This window comes from Clavelina lepadiformis, chromosome 5 (assembly GCF_947623445.1).
Source record: "Clavelina lepadiformis chromosome 5, kaClaLepa1.1, whole genome shotgun sequence".
Lineage (NCBI taxonomy): Eukaryota > Metazoa > Chordata > Ascidiacea > Aplousobranchia > Clavelinidae > Clavelina > Clavelina lepadiformis.
The window spans coordinates 17,727,979-17,744,258 of record NC_135244.1 but is presented as its reverse complement, the minus strand read 5'-3'; the positions used below and the strand labels follow the sequence as shown (position 1 = coordinate 17,744,258).

General features: G+C 39.7%; 2 protein-coding genes across 2 annotated transcripts in view; one reads left to right on the top strand and one right to left on the bottom strand.

Moving 5' to 3' along the window:
• LOC143460943 (IgGFc-binding protein-like) overlaps positions 1 to 13,882 on the top strand; it is a 30,462-nt gene extending 16,580 nt beyond the window's left edge. Inside the window, exons 40-80 of the mRNA XM_076958635.1 lie at positions 218 to 474; positions 689 to 841; positions 1,049 to 1,218; positions 1,618 to 1,762; positions 1,988 to 2,151; positions 2,239 to 2,360; positions 2,553 to 2,657; positions 2,779 to 2,895; positions 3,063 to 3,254; positions 3,438 to 3,614; positions 3,901 to 4,077; positions 4,193 to 4,315; positions 4,610 to 4,726; positions 4,800 to 4,994; positions 5,203 to 5,379; positions 5,469 to 5,591; positions 5,797 to 5,973; positions 6,229 to 6,351; positions 6,510 to 6,692; positions 7,207 to 7,361; positions 7,566 to 7,673; positions 7,824 to 7,992; positions 8,070 to 8,187; positions 8,367 to 8,511; positions 8,717 to 8,846; positions 9,020 to 9,127; positions 9,240 to 9,331; positions 9,409 to 9,553; positions 9,700 to 9,882; positions 10,034 to 10,115; positions 10,222 to 10,405; positions 10,656 to 10,847; positions 11,117 to 11,275; positions 11,443 to 11,556; positions 11,688 to 11,796; positions 11,958 to 12,149; positions 12,270 to 12,372; positions 12,483 to 12,629; positions 12,703 to 12,835; positions 12,919 to 13,076; positions 13,247 to 13,882. Of these exons, the coding sequence (XP_076814750.1) occupies positions 218 to 474; positions 689 to 841; positions 1,049 to 1,218; positions 1,618 to 1,762; positions 1,988 to 2,151; positions 2,239 to 2,360; positions 2,553 to 2,657; positions 2,779 to 2,895; positions 3,063 to 3,254; positions 3,438 to 3,614; positions 3,901 to 4,077; positions 4,193 to 4,315; positions 4,610 to 4,726; positions 4,800 to 4,994; positions 5,203 to 5,379; positions 5,469 to 5,591; positions 5,797 to 5,973; positions 6,229 to 6,351; positions 6,510 to 6,692; positions 7,207 to 7,361; positions 7,566 to 7,673; positions 7,824 to 7,992; positions 8,070 to 8,187; positions 8,367 to 8,511; positions 8,717 to 8,846; positions 9,020 to 9,127; positions 9,240 to 9,331; positions 9,409 to 9,553; positions 9,700 to 9,882; positions 10,034 to 10,115; positions 10,222 to 10,405; positions 10,656 to 10,847; positions 11,117 to 11,275; positions 11,443 to 11,556; positions 11,688 to 11,796; positions 11,958 to 12,149; positions 12,270 to 12,372; positions 12,483 to 12,629; positions 12,703 to 12,835; positions 12,919 to 13,076; positions 13,247 to 13,562 (6,239 nt within the window). The 3' untranslated portion in view covers positions 13,563 to 13,882. The remainder of the gene's footprint in view (positions 1 to 217; positions 475 to 688; positions 842 to 1,048; positions 1,219 to 1,617; positions 1,763 to 1,987; positions 2,152 to 2,238; positions 2,361 to 2,552; positions 2,658 to 2,778; positions 2,896 to 3,062; positions 3,255 to 3,437; positions 3,615 to 3,900; positions 4,078 to 4,192; positions 4,316 to 4,609; positions 4,727 to 4,799; positions 4,995 to 5,202; positions 5,380 to 5,468; positions 5,592 to 5,796; positions 5,974 to 6,228; positions 6,352 to 6,509; positions 6,693 to 7,206; positions 7,362 to 7,565; positions 7,674 to 7,823; positions 7,993 to 8,069; positions 8,188 to 8,366; positions 8,512 to 8,716; positions 8,847 to 9,019; positions 9,128 to 9,239; positions 9,332 to 9,408; positions 9,554 to 9,699; positions 9,883 to 10,033; positions 10,116 to 10,221; positions 10,406 to 10,655; positions 10,848 to 11,116; positions 11,276 to 11,442; positions 11,557 to 11,687; positions 11,797 to 11,957; positions 12,150 to 12,269; positions 12,373 to 12,482; positions 12,630 to 12,702; positions 12,836 to 12,918; positions 13,077 to 13,246) is intronic.
• LOC143461311 (solute carrier family 22 member 2-like) overlaps positions 1 to 16,280 on the bottom strand; it is a 162,342-nt gene that overhangs the window by 75,875 nt on the left and 70,187 nt on the right. The window lies entirely within an intron of this gene.

Here is a 16,280-nt window from a genome sequence, read left to right as displayed (position 1 = left end):
CATTTTTTACACATTATAAAGATATAACTTCATGTCTATTTCAAGCTATTATTGTTATTAGTTCCTTTCCGTTCCTTTTTTGTCGTCATAGCAGTTTTTATAAATTCAATGTTTAAATTTAATTGTTTAGTTAAATTGTTTGTTTTTCTTTGTAGCTGATTGCTGTTTTAAAACATTACCTTTCCGTCATAGTAAACATTGAAAGCTTTGTTGCTAGAATTTGGAATCTGCCGTGCTTGGGGCGACCCGCACTATCAGACCTACGACAGCAAGACCTGGGTCGACTTTCAAGGAAACTGCACCTACTACATGTCACGCACCAATACACTCGGCCAATCAAATCCCAGATGGTTTTCCATCGAAGCGACCAATGAACGTAGACATGGTTTCACCAGGGTGTCCTACCTGCGTGACATCATCATAAGATTAGCGAATGGAGATGTTATTAGACTGGAAAAGGATAGAGTAGCTAAGGTAACAGGCGACAGCGGTACATTATTGCGGTATTCTGGCCAAGTGGCCATCCTGTGATTAGGCCATGGACATAGTTATAAAACCTTAAACTGCAGTTTAAATTTTATTTCCATGAAGCCTGTAAAAGTGGTTAAAATTTGATACTAATTGTAGCGGTAAACGTTGTAACATCATTATTGCCTGCTTTTCCTACTGTCTTATGTATCGCGCATAGGTTAACGGGCAAGTTGTACAAGAGTTTGACTCGCCGGAGTTTACCATCCATCGCACGGGAAGGGCTGTAGTTTTTACCATGACAAATGGACCTAGCGTATCTTTCAACGGAAATGGTGTGCGCATTAAGGTTCCAAGCACCTACGCAGGCCAGGTCAGTTGGTTCTAAAATTAGCTTCTCAGGGTTTCTAAAATGTAGAAGTCAACATATCTGATAACTTACTAACATACGTAATTTGTCTTGGTGCAAATTAAACCAGACTGTATTGAAATCGTCTTGTAATAGCATACATAAAATACAACTGTCCAACAACACTATTTGGCAGCAATCTTTATACTTACAAAAATGCCGCGTCTTTAGCTCGACGGCCTCTGCGGTAATTACAACGGCGTTGCCGACGACGACTTGACCACAAGTTCCGGTGTGTTGACAACAGACGTCAATGAGTGGGCACAAAGTTATCAAGTGGGCTCTTGTGAATACGAACTCCCCCCGCCAGTCGATTGTACGCGACGAAACACGGAAAAATGGTTAGATATTTGATTGATTGATTGATTGATTGATTGATTGATTGATTGATGATTTATTTACCAAGCCCTATTACTTCATTGAATTACTCATATATTTTTTTATTAATTTATATTATTGCTACAGTAGTTTTAGCTATAATAGCCCATACAGTAAAACTTCACGGGGTAAAATTTTCTAAAACAGGTTATAAAAAAGATACACAGTATATCTTCAGTTGAATAAATAAACAACGTGTGATTTATGCCATATGTAACAACATACTATATGTCCATAATTTTACATGTAAACCGTATAAAATTATCGATATAGTTCAACACATCTAATATTGAATGTATCATGAAGATAATAACAGAATATACACCGTTTAAAATATCTCCACTTGTCTTGTGTGGTAACAGGCGTGGACAGGATTACTGTGGACCTCTAATGCTTGAAGGCGGAGTGTTCAGCTCGTGCAGCGAGACAATTGACGCCGAAGCATTCTTTGAGAAATGCGTTTTTGACCTTTGTGCCACCCAGGGCAATCGACTGATTTTGGAAGAGGTTGGAAAGATAAAATACGTTTTACTCAATTCATTGTTCATTCATTCAAGCAATTTTCGACCATTTGTATTCACGCCACACGTTTATGGCATGTCTTGATATTCATTACATTTAAAGATCTATCGTGTTTTACTTTGTTGCTTGGTGAACTATAAGCTCTATTCCTTGTTGTCGCATGCATTGACCACGCCTTTGATTAGATTTCAAAGCTACACATTTTTGCAGGCCCTGGAAGTTTACGCTGCTGAATGTCAGTTCAACGACATTGAATTGTGCAGCTGGAGAAACGATACAAAGACAGCGGAGATAGAATGCCCGCCCAACAGCCACTACGACGCGTGCGCTTCGCCCTGCCCCGACTCTTGCGCTAATCCCGCTGCCTCAGCAAAGTAAGTGCTCTAAGAAAAAAGTCAAAACTATTTTTATCAGCGCACTTGTTAACAACTTGTTGGTTATGAAATATCTATTGCGTCCAGTTGTGTGCTGCCTGGCGTGGTAGAGGATTGTGTGTGCGACATCGGTCACATACGAGATGGAGACTTTTGCGTTAGAAGGTCAGAGTGTGGATGCATTGTCAACGGAATCTACGTTTCAAAGGGTATAAAAAGCTAAATATATACCATCTGTCCATCACACTGTTCATCATTGTGAACCACAAAGCGTAAAGATAAAAGTTTTCATATAGTTTGAACTTCCCAATTGTCTATTTTTTACGACCTTACCCGTTTTCGATGTATGAAGTTTGACTTCATGACTTTAAAATTGCAATTGTTTTTTTTTGTGTTAAAAGGAAACAGAGTAACACGAACGGAGAGCAACGAAGAATGTGGATGTTTAGGTCAAAATCAGTACGAGTGTGCTTGCTTAGGAGGTTACCGTGGCTCGCCCTGCAGAGGTAAAAAGCTCTTAATTCTTCTACCGGTGACACTTTTGACATTTGTCGTTTAAACTTGTTTCTTTTGCATTCGCCGTTAAAAGATTTGTTATTGTTTGACAAGTTCGTTTTGCATGTACAGATATAAATGAATGCGCGAGAAACCCTTGTGACGTAAACGCCGTTTGTACGAACACAGCCGAAAGTTACATTTGCAGATGCAGAGATGGATATTCTGGAAACGGACGACGCTGTCGAGGTAAGGACTCCTGCTCACCACAATATTTTATCAGTATTTTTACTTGGATCATCGTTCCATAACCAAAGCTTTGGATATGAAGTTTCATTTTGCTTAATGCCAGACCGTTTTATTTTACAATTTCACTTTAAACTGCTTAAAACTTACAACTATTAAAAAATTTTCAGCCGATGAAGTTTGCTCCCCACCTCCAGCAATCAGCAATGGAATCTTCACTCCGTTGGTCTTCACTCCTCAGAGTGTTGGGACCACGATAAGTTATGAATGCAATGACGGATATCGATTCTCATCCACCAGTAGTGATACGATTGTTTGTGAAGAAGGCGGCATTTGGTCCGATAGCCCGCCTACTTGCATAGGTAAAGTATTTAGGCGCCCACGTATCGTTCAAAATTTTTAAAGGAAAATTAGACCATAGGTTCTAAATTTTCAATATGAAACGTTTGATGCGTTACTGAGTATAGGTTAATGCTACACGTATGTCGTATATGCACGTGAAACGTCATATAATTCCAATTCTTCATACAATACTTTCGTTTCAGCACAAAGATGTCCTCGCATATTGAGCCCCATACAAGGTGGGGCGACCTACACCAACGGGTTTGCTGTGGGGTCAGTGGCCAGATACCGGTGCAACCGAGGTTACCGCGTGGTGGGATCGAATCCAATACGCTGTGGCGCCAACTTGAGGTGGTCGGACATTCCGCCAACATGCGTTGGTATGTTCGTGCATAATTCAGAAACAAACAACAAAATTTTGAACAAGTTATAACGGCGGTTCATAAAGTAGCTTTAAATTTCCATCGGCACAGCAGACTTGAAATCAGACTCCATTTTTGTAATTTTTTACTGAATTGAAAATTCTAACCTAATGCAGACGATGCTATTGGAATGTTAATGAGCTTAACGTAGACTTTACTGGAAATATTTCAGAGAAAATGTTCTAATTTATCAAGTTTTATCCAATGGTATATAAAAGTATACTAAACACGATGTTCATCATAGAACGAAGATGTGATCTTCTCACTGCACCCGCCCAGGCAAGGGTTACTTACACGAATGGAAACGAAGTCGGTTCCCAGGCCAGATTTACCTGCGTTTCAGGATACCGAATAGAAGGAACTTCACGGCTGGTTTGTCAATCCAGTCTCTCTTGGTCTAGCACTCCACCAGTATGTATTGGTAAGTATCGCTTTTGCTATATGAGCTTACCTACAATATTTTTGTTGGTTTTAACGGTAAAAAATACTGTATTCCCTAATCATTTATGGGTGGAAATGTTGTTATGTGTGACCAGATATTAACGAGTGCCAGCAAACAAGACCTCCATGCCACACTCAAGCCAGATGCGTGAACAATGATGGAAGCTACCAATGTGTATGCAACGAAGGTTACACGGGTAGCGGACGAGTTTGCACTGGTACGACTGAGTTTGATTTTGAAATTATGCTCTTTGTATGTTGTACTTAACTCCAATGTTGTTGGTGTATACGACACTAACTAACAAACCGGCGTATGAAGAGCATTATGTGATAATAAGCCTGTCTTCATGTGTTTTCTCGTTATTGCATCTAAACTCCAAAGGTGGCAAAAAGTTGCTTCCACTATTTATAGCATCGAGGCATCGGAACGAGCAGATTTTTAGCAGTATTCTTCCGTAAAAGTTTTCGTCTACAAGTTTGTTGCAGTCATTGCTAGATGTTTTCCGTGTTAGATATCAACGAATGTCTGAGAAATCCCTGTCACCGCCAAGCGACCTGCGCAAACAGCCGAGGAAGTTTCCGATGTGAATGCAATGAAGGGTACAACGGAGATGGCATAATTTGTGAAAGTAAGAAAGGCATGATCTGGTGAGTCACCTCTTAGAAAAGAAGCTTGTGATTCAACTCTTTGTTTCTGTTCAGGGGAACCACTCTGTCCACCCCCTCCAGTTGTCAGCAACGCCGAAACAACCACTCCGACGCCTAATACGCCCCAGTTTATTAATACAAGGTACACTTATCGCTGTCTGCCTGGTTATAGGTTTGCTACTTCGGGCCGTGCTACGATCCGTTGTCTCGACACTGGACTTTGGTCGAATGTGCCTCCAAACTGCATAGGTATGCGATAGGATATAGCATTATAGTTGATGTTTGTGTAAAAGTTAATCCAAACGTTTAGCTATATCTATATTTGTAGTATGGGTTTCATGTTCAACACAATGTAAACAGTTTCTGCGTTTTGTTTATGAAGTTATTTCCATCTTATTCAATTTTTGTGTCAAGTTCGAAAGTTTTTTAAACAATTTTCGTGCTGCTAAACTTTTAGCAATTAGATGTGTTGAACCGAAAACACCAAGCAGAGGAACCTTCACCGTACAGCCCGTGTACGATTACGACAGCGTAGTGACCTTCTCATGCTTGCCTGGCTACAGAATGAGAGGCAACCGACAGATTAGATGCACTGAAAGAGGACGCTGGTCCAGCACTGAGCCAGTCTGTGCAGGTAAATCAGGAACATTTTTTGATGAACTTTCAAACAAGATTCGCAGGAAATCTAAGTCCAACAATTTCTCATTTTAATTGACTTTACAGAGATAGACGAATGTTCCAGAAATCCTCCGCCATGCCATCTTGAGGCTACATGCACTAACACCGACGGAAGCTACCTGTGCGTTTGCAAGGAAGGCTACACAGGGAATGGAAAGAACTGCAGAAGTGAGTGAACGGCATCTTAAGGCGTTTAATCTATGAAAGAGTTTGTAATTTAATTCTGAAACAGGAAAGTGCTGGTAGTTTGTGGCTGTAAAGATCAGTTAATACGGATACATTTTCGAAAAAACAGTAGAGTCAGAAAACATCAGAAGTAAAACAAATTTAAGTACTTCCACAAGCGAGTTAACTTCTGCCAACTTGGTTTCAGAGATACAATGTGAGGATCTCAGCTTCCCAAGTGAAGGCTCCATTACGTTTTCGGCCGGTTTTAATCCTGGTTCTGTTGCCACTTTCGGTTGCGATTCAGGATACCAGGTCAATGGAGCTAACCGGTTGGTTTGTGACGACAATCTTAAATGGTCTGACATTCCACCAACTTGTATAGGTAAATCTGCTAAAAAAAAGGCTATCACCTTAGTTAGCGAACCATTTTTAATGATACTTTTAATGCTAAGTACTAGTTAACAGTTAGCATTTAATTGCTAAGTTAATTAACCTTAACCTCGTTAAAGATCTAAGCAAGACCACTGTGCGGCAGGTGCGGTTGAAACGATTCTAGGAAGCTGTTAAAAATTTAATGTAGACAACAACGCAACGCAGATCAATCAGACATTTTAACACTGTAGTATATGCACGACAGACATCAACGAGTGTACTATAGAAGGATTCTCTTGCGGTGACGGGGCAACTTGTCGGAACACGCCCGGAAGTTATCAATGTGACTGCTCTGGTGGTCAAATTAAAGTCGGATCCGAATGTAGATGTAAGAAATGTTTGAGCACGATGCTTTGTCGACAATCGAGACCTTAATGGTTATGGAATATATTCTTTGCTTCTTTTACGCAAACGCTCCTGTACGAACATGCCATTAGGTTAATAATCTCACACACGATCTTAACGCCGTGTTGTAACGATCTGCAGATATCATTTGTGAGGAACCGGAATTACCAGAGCAAGTCAGCATAAGACCTCCAAATGCTCTTCGTCGTGTGTTCAGGGATGTTGTCTTCTATTCCTGTCCTCAAGGATTCCATCAAGAAGGATCGAATCGAGCGACTTGTCAGCGTGATGGAACGTGGTCACACTCACCACCCACTTGCAAAAGTGAGTTGTTATGCAGAGAAGACCAGAGGGACTTTACGCTTTTGTGAAGTGGACAGCAGCATAATACAGGGCTACCCAAAGTGCGGCCTGCACAAACAGTTTTTCTGGCCTTCGACCAGTCTCGCAATTACGGCCGCTGTATAAGAGAATCTAATTACGTAGAATGGATGGTGGTTAGATCAATAAGGTATTTCTCAGTGTTAACTACTAAAAAGCGAGGAAATAAATCACATAGTAGTTTTGAGAAGCCATAGTTTTTAATAAAAAGTTTTGAGATAAAAATTTTGGCATAAATATTTCGACCCGCCAAGGCACAAGAATAGTGTAACGTGACCCGCGCACTTAAAACTTTGGGCATCCTTGGCCTAACAATTGAATTAAAAACCGGGCCACAAAGTATTTTCGCTCAATCAATGGAGAGATACATGGTAACGTTTATTAAATAATAACATAACCGTTTCGCATTTGGGATTGTCAGGACATATTTAATTCAACGAACACTTTTTATCGCCAGGAGAAATCCGTGACCTACGATACTGCACCGTCAGTGGTGACCCTCACTACGATACTTTGGACGGCCTTCACTACGAATACCAAGGCAAATGCTTGTATGACCTGATTAAGACCACAGGACGTGGACCGCCTTCTTTAGTGCAATTCCAAATAGAGGTGTCTCCTTTGCTCATAAACACGCATCTTCAGATTTTAACTGCTCCGTTCAACGGACGTGTAAAGCCAACAAAATTAGATTGATTGAATAATAGTTATATGTTTTCCTTTCCTTGTCGTTGGACATTTGTCAAAATTTCTGATTAATGGTTTGTAACATCGGCCTTCAACATTTGTGTAATGAAATATTTTTTGTTTTGACAGACTGAGAATGAAAACCGACTTGGACTTACTCACGTGACCTGGATGAGAAGAGCCATCTTCCGCTTTCCGGAAGTTTCCGTGGAACTTCGTAAAGAGTTAATTGTGCTGGTAAGAAAACTATGGTCAGTATTTAGAAAGAAAAAACATTTAAAAAATAGAAAGCGTTTTAAACGTTTGTTACCAGAGCATGCACTGAGAAAATAAAATATATTGATTTTGATTTTCGCAATTGGATAATTTTCTATTACACTGATCTAGGTTGACAACATGCAAGTCAATTTGCCATATTCCCATTCATCTGGCATCAGAGTGGAAAGAAGTGGTCGCTACGTTGTCATCATGACTGACTTCGGCTTGCTTGCTCGTTACGACGGTGACCATTACTTGACCGTTGGTTTGCCAGCCACCTACTCAGGCTTTGTGGAAGGTATAAAAGCACTCGCGAGGGTGGTGTTATAATTGCTCCGGTTCTTCATTGTTATAAACCGGCAAATTGTAACCCAGGTCTTTGTGGAAATTATAATGGGGATCCGAGCGATGATCTTACGCTTCGGGACAGCAGCGAGATTGCTTCGGACAGCGTTGGATTTGGCAACAGTTTCCAGATAAATTCTCCGGCCGAGTAAGATTTATTGCTACATGACTATATTTTGTCTATATGCCTATCCGTTTTTGTTGTAGCTACCATGTTGCTACCATGCACATATTCTAAAAGATACACTAAAAATACCAGTTTTTACAAGTAAATTATCAGTATTTTATACAAGGTAAAGACAGCGTTAACTCTTAATATCCTGTTAGGTGTTCTGCCGCTATTGCTCAGTCGGACAGTCCGTGCGAGGGTTCTATCAGGCGACAATATGAGAACCAATGCAACATAATCAGGGAAGAGACCGGCTGTTTTAGCACTTGTCATAAAACCATTGACCCAGGACGTCTTTACACTGTAAGCACATGCGCTTTAGAAGTTTTACAAGTTACTTTCTCACGTTTACGTTTTTTACATTACACTATCTCGTGCGTGCACTTAATTGCAAAGTAATGTATTTTATATAAAACTGTGACGCATACATCATTTTTTTATCAAAAATCATGCTAAGTTTTAATGATATGTCAAGTCATAGCATAATTATGTTTCTAATAACATGTAGGACTGTGTATTTGACTTGTGTGCGTCTGGAGGTAACAACAGAGCACTGGAGCAAAATGTGGCGGCTTACGCAGCTGCTTGTCAGAGTAATGATGTCGACTTCTGCGATTGGAGATCTCGGATTTCTATGCGTGAGTCTCTTTAATAATTTAATCGATTTCCAGCAATATTTAAAAGGCAAAATGTGCATGATGTCCTCGCCTATAGTTTCATATTATCGGCGATTTCATGCAAAATTCAATAAATGATTTCTCCTTTCGTTTTTTTTGGCATTTATATGAAAACAACGTTTTCTTTTCATCAGCTATGCTATGTCCGAAGAATTCTCGCTACAACAGATGCATGAGCGGTTGTCCTGACACCTGCGTTAACAGGGACGCCTCAAAGTATTGTCCTGAAGCTTGTGTCGAAGGCGAGAATATATTATTAGCAAACAAACAATACAGAACAGATCCACAAAGATGTCATAAAAATAAAACTATCTGCAATAGCTTTATGACACCAAGTTTTAAATTTACTTTCAGGATGCGAGTGTAACGAAGGGTTCATTATGTCCGGCGATGAATGTACAAGAAGTGATCAGTGCGGATGCCAAAGTGAAGGAAGATACTACAAGGTAGGATTAGTACATGTGTAATGGTTGCGCCAAATAAGGTCGACACTGATAAATCGCTGTGAATTGTATCTGATCAGGATGGAGAAAGATTTTACACGAGTGGTTGCGGCCAGCGCTGCACTTGCTCCGACGGAACGTTATCATGCTCTTCAGCCGGATGCGGTACTAACGAAAGATGTGCTCCGGATGAAAATGGTGTACTCGGATGTCGAATTCCTCAAAGTTAGTTTTTATAAGCTAAGTATTTGTGATTGATTAATGGATTGTCCTGCTGTAAATTTTAAAATGTTATATAACCGGCTGTAACAACGTATCAGTTGAAAACTTAAAGAACAAGACCTAAAGCAATTTGATCATCTTTTACTTAGTTCCTTGCAATCCGCGTCCGATCCCGAAAATGATTGAGCTTCCCTTCTGCTTGAACAATGATCGCACCACACAGTACGTTGATGTTGGAAGTTGTCCATCCTCCACTTGTTCCAGTGGAAACTCCCGTGTTTCCAACTGCTGTGGCGCGGTCGCTCAACAAATGATTGAAGTCAGCTGCCGGGGTAAGAGTGAATGCCAGCGTTCAGTAATTTGTGCGGAAAAGTTAATGGTTTAGCTGAAACGTAACCAAAACCGTTGGCAGACTAAGGTTAATTTTAAGGTTTTCTTCTATTTCTAAATGAACGCTAAGTTTCATTGTTTTATATTGCACAGGAGGAAGCACAACGAGGATAAGCAAAATCACGGAATGTGGCTGCTCCAGGTGCCAAACCGGATCAATCACAGTCACCGGCATGTAAGAAGTTTTCCAAAGATTTTGAGCTTGTCTCAGACGAGAAACTTTCCGATCAGAAACTTGTACCTTTATATTATAGTTCTATAAGTCCACTGTTGACTTTTAGGGTGTACGGTGTTAACAAGGAAGGTGAGGAAATTGTTCTCGCCAACGGCAATGTGATGAGCAACAATCGAACCAGCACCAGGACCGATCGCCAAGGACAATTCACTATCACCGTCAATCCAAACGTCGGTCGACTTGTTCTGACGTTTTCTGACCCAGAACATAGATTCATGAAAACCACTAAGGTAAGGGAGAATTAGGATGTGTCGTTCATTGCTTTACGGTCTGATGAGTATAAGTTTCAAGTTTTTGTTTGCTTTTCCACTTTGAAATGTTTGCAAACTTTCATATCGCAGTCACTTGATCACAGGCAGAAAACACGATTTTCGTGATCACTTGTCAGTTGTCAGACAGCTTCAAAACAAGTATATCTGTGACAATTAACTTAAGTTTTATAAAACAACCAACTTATGAAATGTGTTGATATCCATTTAGGTCCTGCCTTTCAAGCGTCTTGGAGGAGCTATTTTCCACCGAATTAAGATACCAGTTAGAGCACCGACCTCCCGATTCTCTTCCAACGAACGAGGTGACTTTTCTCCTTACTCTGACCAAGAAAATGTGATCAAAATTGAGATTGAACCGACATCTTACTTTGACAAGAGCGGTGACATCTACATAGGAACGGTAAGAATATTTAATCTTGGTAGATGGCTGACCCACAAGACTATACACGAATGGTATACGATTACTTCCACTCATGAATCTCGAAATTTCTGATTTTTTAACGACGTCATTGCTCGTTTAGCTGAAACATACAAGATTTGTTACCGCTTTTTCCAGTCTTGTATCCAACTTTATGTTTTTGTAAACATTATCATTGTTATACAGTTCAATTTAAGCGTTTTTTTGTTTATCAAACTGAGTTTTAAAACAGTTTTTATTTCCTGTATCAGGTGACGTATAGTGTGACGTCAGTCGACACACGCCAACGAAACTCTTACGTGGAAGCGCCAAGTGATATGAGAACAAACAAGGGCGAAATGATAAGATCCTATGGGATCTTTGAGATGGACTTCAGGGACATTCAGGACAAAGACCTTCTCATTAGAAATGTAAGATTGCAGTGAGATTATAACTAAAGCATTAAGGCTGCTGGCGAAAGCTTCATGTTGATAAAACTGTGGTAAATGTTTTGCTAAAGACGCACTTTTGTTGACTATCACTATATGCATAGCTATGATATTGACATAATATCGACCTGCTGCCTATTTATCCCCAGATAAGAATATCACTTAATTCCAACCAAGTTAATGTTCGAGGAGACAGAGATAAACTTCGTCTTTGGTCGCTTGACTCTGTCACTGGTTATTGGACCGACGAGGGCGAGATGGCGGTAAAGAGCTCGTTTTTGTCACTTGCATATTTATTGCTGAAATGTTGATAAGCGGTATTTGATACGACTTACTCTGAGGAATACAGAAGTATTTTTATCGACATCTTTTCTAACAGTATCTTTTTTTTCAGCCCATATCATCCGGAACAAGAGACGTGTATTCGGCAAACTTGCCTGTGATTACCTACCGAAGAACTCTTTGCATTGGTGTCCAAGCAGACCAATCCTGCTTCATGAAAGGTAAAATGATACTCAACTCTCTGACAAATTTATATTGTTGTTATCATGTAATCATAGAAACATGTTAAAAATTACAAAATAGCTGCTAATAATTTTTTGGATTAATCGTTGTTCTATAAGCTTTGTGTCTGGCCCAAAAATAATCCAAAATTTTATGTTAGTGAGAACGTACGGATCGGATGAGTTCAGTCCATACGACCAAGTGTCGTACGCGACGGTGAACGCAGCATATCGGGAGAGAGGAAACTCCTGGAGGAGTTTCGGTTCTGCTCTATCGCGTCCGGATGCTGGCGCTTGTGTTCCGATGTTCTGTGATGTGGCCAACCCCAATCTATACACGGCGAACACATTTTGTGAGTTTTTGGTCTGGATTTGTGTTACATATCTTCACAGATGTTTTGGATATTTCTTAAAGCTGGTAAGGCAAACAGGTCGTTAAGATTCGTTTGACAATATATGTGATTATCTTTCAGCTGTAATCGATGGTGATGAATTTTTGGATGCTGCTTCCTCTGCAGGACAAAATTCTGACGTCATCGGAGTGTCTGGTGACATATTACCCCTCTTTAACTACAGGTAACTTTGAGAAAACTTGCTTTATACATTACTTTAAGCAATTTTGTTTGCTTTATTATGATGTAATCACTACATTATTCTATTAACTTCCTTATGGTTTAACTCTACAGGCGACAAACTGTGTATGGATCGGGTTTGGGGTTCTCGGTGAAACTGTTGCCACCTACTAACGCCACATACTCAAAGGGACCCTTTTATAGGGAGCTATACGACTGCTTAAGTGCGCCTACAGAAGAGAACCACTTCAGATTTCACAGGTATATATGCTTCGTGTGCAAAATGTCATGAAATATGTTGTTGGTGCATAGAACTCACCCTCAATCTTCCTAGATCTAGACTGCCTTCGACGGTAAAAGAGTTTGACACCGTCCGCATCGATGAACGCAACGCGTTCTTCTCATGGCGATCTCATCCGCTCGCGTGGTGGCCTGACCCAAACCAGTACCGCGCCTGCTACATAAAGGTCAGTTTATAGAAGCTTGCAAGAAATCTGTATTTTTAGTCACTTGAGAGTTTTAGTTGTTCATAGTTTGAGTCTTATTTTAGGTAAAATTGGTCGGAAACTCAGCAGCTGACACCGCCGTTCGAGTTACAAGCACTGTTGGGACGATTAGAGCGCGAATGGGTCAGATTTACGGGATCAGAGAAGATCAGAGCGTTGGAAATAACAGAGAAGCCGCCGCTTGCATTGAATTCAAATGCAGGTAAGGATGAACCTTTAGTATATGTTAGTATTTTTGGAAAACCACAAAAACTTTTACTTTTTGAATTTTCTACGAATGGATTATGTTCCGAGACCCATGGAGTTGTACAGTAGGCTACGTTACGGTTGTGTTGTCTAGGTCAATTATTTTACGTGGTGTTTTATTTGCAGTGGAATAACTCCCGACCAAAACATTGTGACCGTCATGCCGTTACCTAATTCTTGCCGAAGAACCCGCATAAACCAGCGTCTGCAGAACTATCTGACTTCAAGGGAGCCGTACCTGAACCAAAGGTCGCCAAGAAATTTCCGTCTATTCGCACCCCCCGACCCATTGGATCCCATGTTCGGTATTTACACGGTGACCAACGTTAGCCCTGAAATAGCAAAGAGGCTTGCCTTGGGTAGATGCATGGCTGGAAGTTCGAATCAGATCTCTCAAAGAGTGCGGGTAGACGACAATGAAGCGGTCACCTTTACTTGCTGATCTGATAATAATTTTCTACTGGACCCATTATGACAAGTTCCTACGTCACAGCAAATCTCCACTATAGTTTACTATACATTTTATGCTTTTGATTGCTTTGGAACTTTTGTTGTTAACTAATACAATAGTCAGATTTATGATATTTTAATGAATGACTACAAAGAAAGTTTTGATCTCAAGTAATTTTCTTCCTGCAATCATATAAAGTTCTGTGTGAGAAGTTCTGTGCCTGTTGATTTATCAATCATAATTAGCATTGTTTATCCGCTTTGTAATGACTGTACTGCGTATTATATTGGCAATACAATTATGAGTTGCAAGCAATTCCAAAAAAACAGCCGCCACTTACAAAGAGGAAGGTAAAATGCAGAAAGGCAGATTACAGATTTTCTGTTGCCAGGTCCTTCTCCACCGCTTTCACGGCCCACTCAAAGCCAACAAGCCTCTTTTAATAAAGTCCGATTGTATTTCAATAACAGATAAAAACACTCCGCTTTTGCTTTTGGGGCTTGACTTTCGGTGCACACGTTTTACAATAAAATGGTAAAATATAATAAAGCAACTAGGGCAGTTCTGAGTGACCAACAAACACGAAAGGTCCTCTTCCTAAACGCCCATACCACGACTGCCATGAAAGCCACGTTTTTCTCGCCAGCTCACCTCTCCCGCCTGAAGCCCATACGGGAGACCAACCGAAAACAGGACACGTATGAATCTGCACTGGACCACATCAAAACACTTGAGGCGGTATAAACAACGTGAAAAAACAGTGGACAAGCGAAATCAATAAAATCAGATCATCAAGAGAAACAACAAACAGAATAAAAGTTAACTGATAACTTAAGCAAACAAAAGCGTGGGAAGATGCACGAAAAACAAACAAACAATAGTGCGAAATATTATTTCGCCACACCGGCAAGGGAAAAAAATGTGAGTAATTAAACAAGATTTGGCTGCTTGCAAATATATTTGGGCTTAACTAAAATACTGAAAAATAATGCTTAAATTTGTCACTTTGGTGGATGAAAGAGATCAGCTTGATTTTCACCAAATTATCAAACATTTGCCCAACTATTACCTCGTTTAATCCCCTGTCTCCTAAACATTTTTTTCGTGTAGGTCAATTAATTATAAAACCGAAAACTAAACATGCGACTGTTGTTGTCTTCTTACTCCGTGCAAAAGAAATGTTTCGGCCCAAAGATTTACTCGTGCATGATATTCGGATTCTTGATCGATTTGGTTCAACCTTAGGTAATAGACCAGGGTTTCTCAACCGAGGACCAATGACCCTTCGGGAGGGCTATGGGGACTTTCTCCGGGGGGCACGAACAGATGCCCCACTAGTGAACTATACAGTAGTGTAGTAGTTGGGGGAAACGAGGCAAAGCGGGACACACGTTTCTCAGGTTTTTACTTGTGCTTGTTCTGCAAAATTAGCGTCGCGTAGGCCACTGTCCATGCAATAGTGAAGTAAACAGTGTTTTTCAATAAAACAATCTACATTTTTTATTGATGAGCAGGGGACCACGGATTTTGAAAATCACTGCAAAAGGCCATGAACCATGAACCATGAAAGGTTTTAAAAATGAAAAGGTTGTATAAAGTGAAAGGTTTTAAAAACAACTGTAACAGACGAAGACGATGGTGAATTAATCAACGCAAGAGCAACAAATAAATATAGTGTACAACGCAAGTGCATGACAACATTAAAAAATCTTAAAGCGGTTACTGCAGTATAGCTTATACACGACATGTGAAATAGCCACAGTATTTAAATTAAATAAATATTAGCATAAACAGTAAGCTACTTCCAAAGTTAACCGGCAAAACCGCTCAACAAATACCAGCCTTACAAAGACTTATATAAGCAACCTTCAATAATATTTTAATATAGACTGAGCTATTAATTTCAAGCAGGTATCGACTTTGCCTAGTGCGTCATAAACTTTTCTGGAACTTTACGACTTTTCAGTTACAAGAAAATACAAATAATAATAATACTAATAATATTAGTTACAAGTTACGAAATGAATTACAAAATAAAGTTAATTCAACACAAAAAAGATAAAATTGCTAGGACAGTTGTGTTTCTGTGTATAAAGTCGTATCAAAAGATGATTCGCCTTTGCTTAATACGCATTGCATGTCTGTACTATTTTATATGAACTAATGTATAGTTATGAAACTGTTTTTAAATCAAACTGTTGCAAAAAAGAATGTCTTTACATGCACTGTATAGAAAATTTTCTATGGAACTATACACCAACGTATAATCAAGCAAAAAGATTCACAATGAAAAACAAAAAGCACATTTCTTTTGAAGATATAAGATGGAAGTAAAAGCATTTGCAGCATAACCAAGGCAAACAAGACTTTCTTCAAAGTCACGCGTAACGTTTCGTCGGGCTTATACCTTGCTATAATTACTGCAAACTTTTCACGCATTTAAATGTTTTATCAATTTCTATACGCTAACAAGTATCAGACTGTAAATCGTTATAGACAGTGCAGAGAAGGCACAAAACATAGCTTTTTGGTGGTTCATTCGATCCTTAAGCCGCCTGGAGAAAAATCATTCTAGAATATAGCATCAGGAGTTGTTTTTCATGCAGTGAAAGTGTGAAAGTGTGAAAGTGTGAAAGTGTGAAAGTGTGAAAGTGTGAAAGTGTGAAAGTGTGAAAGTGTGAAAGTGTGAAAGTGTGAAAGTGTGAAAGT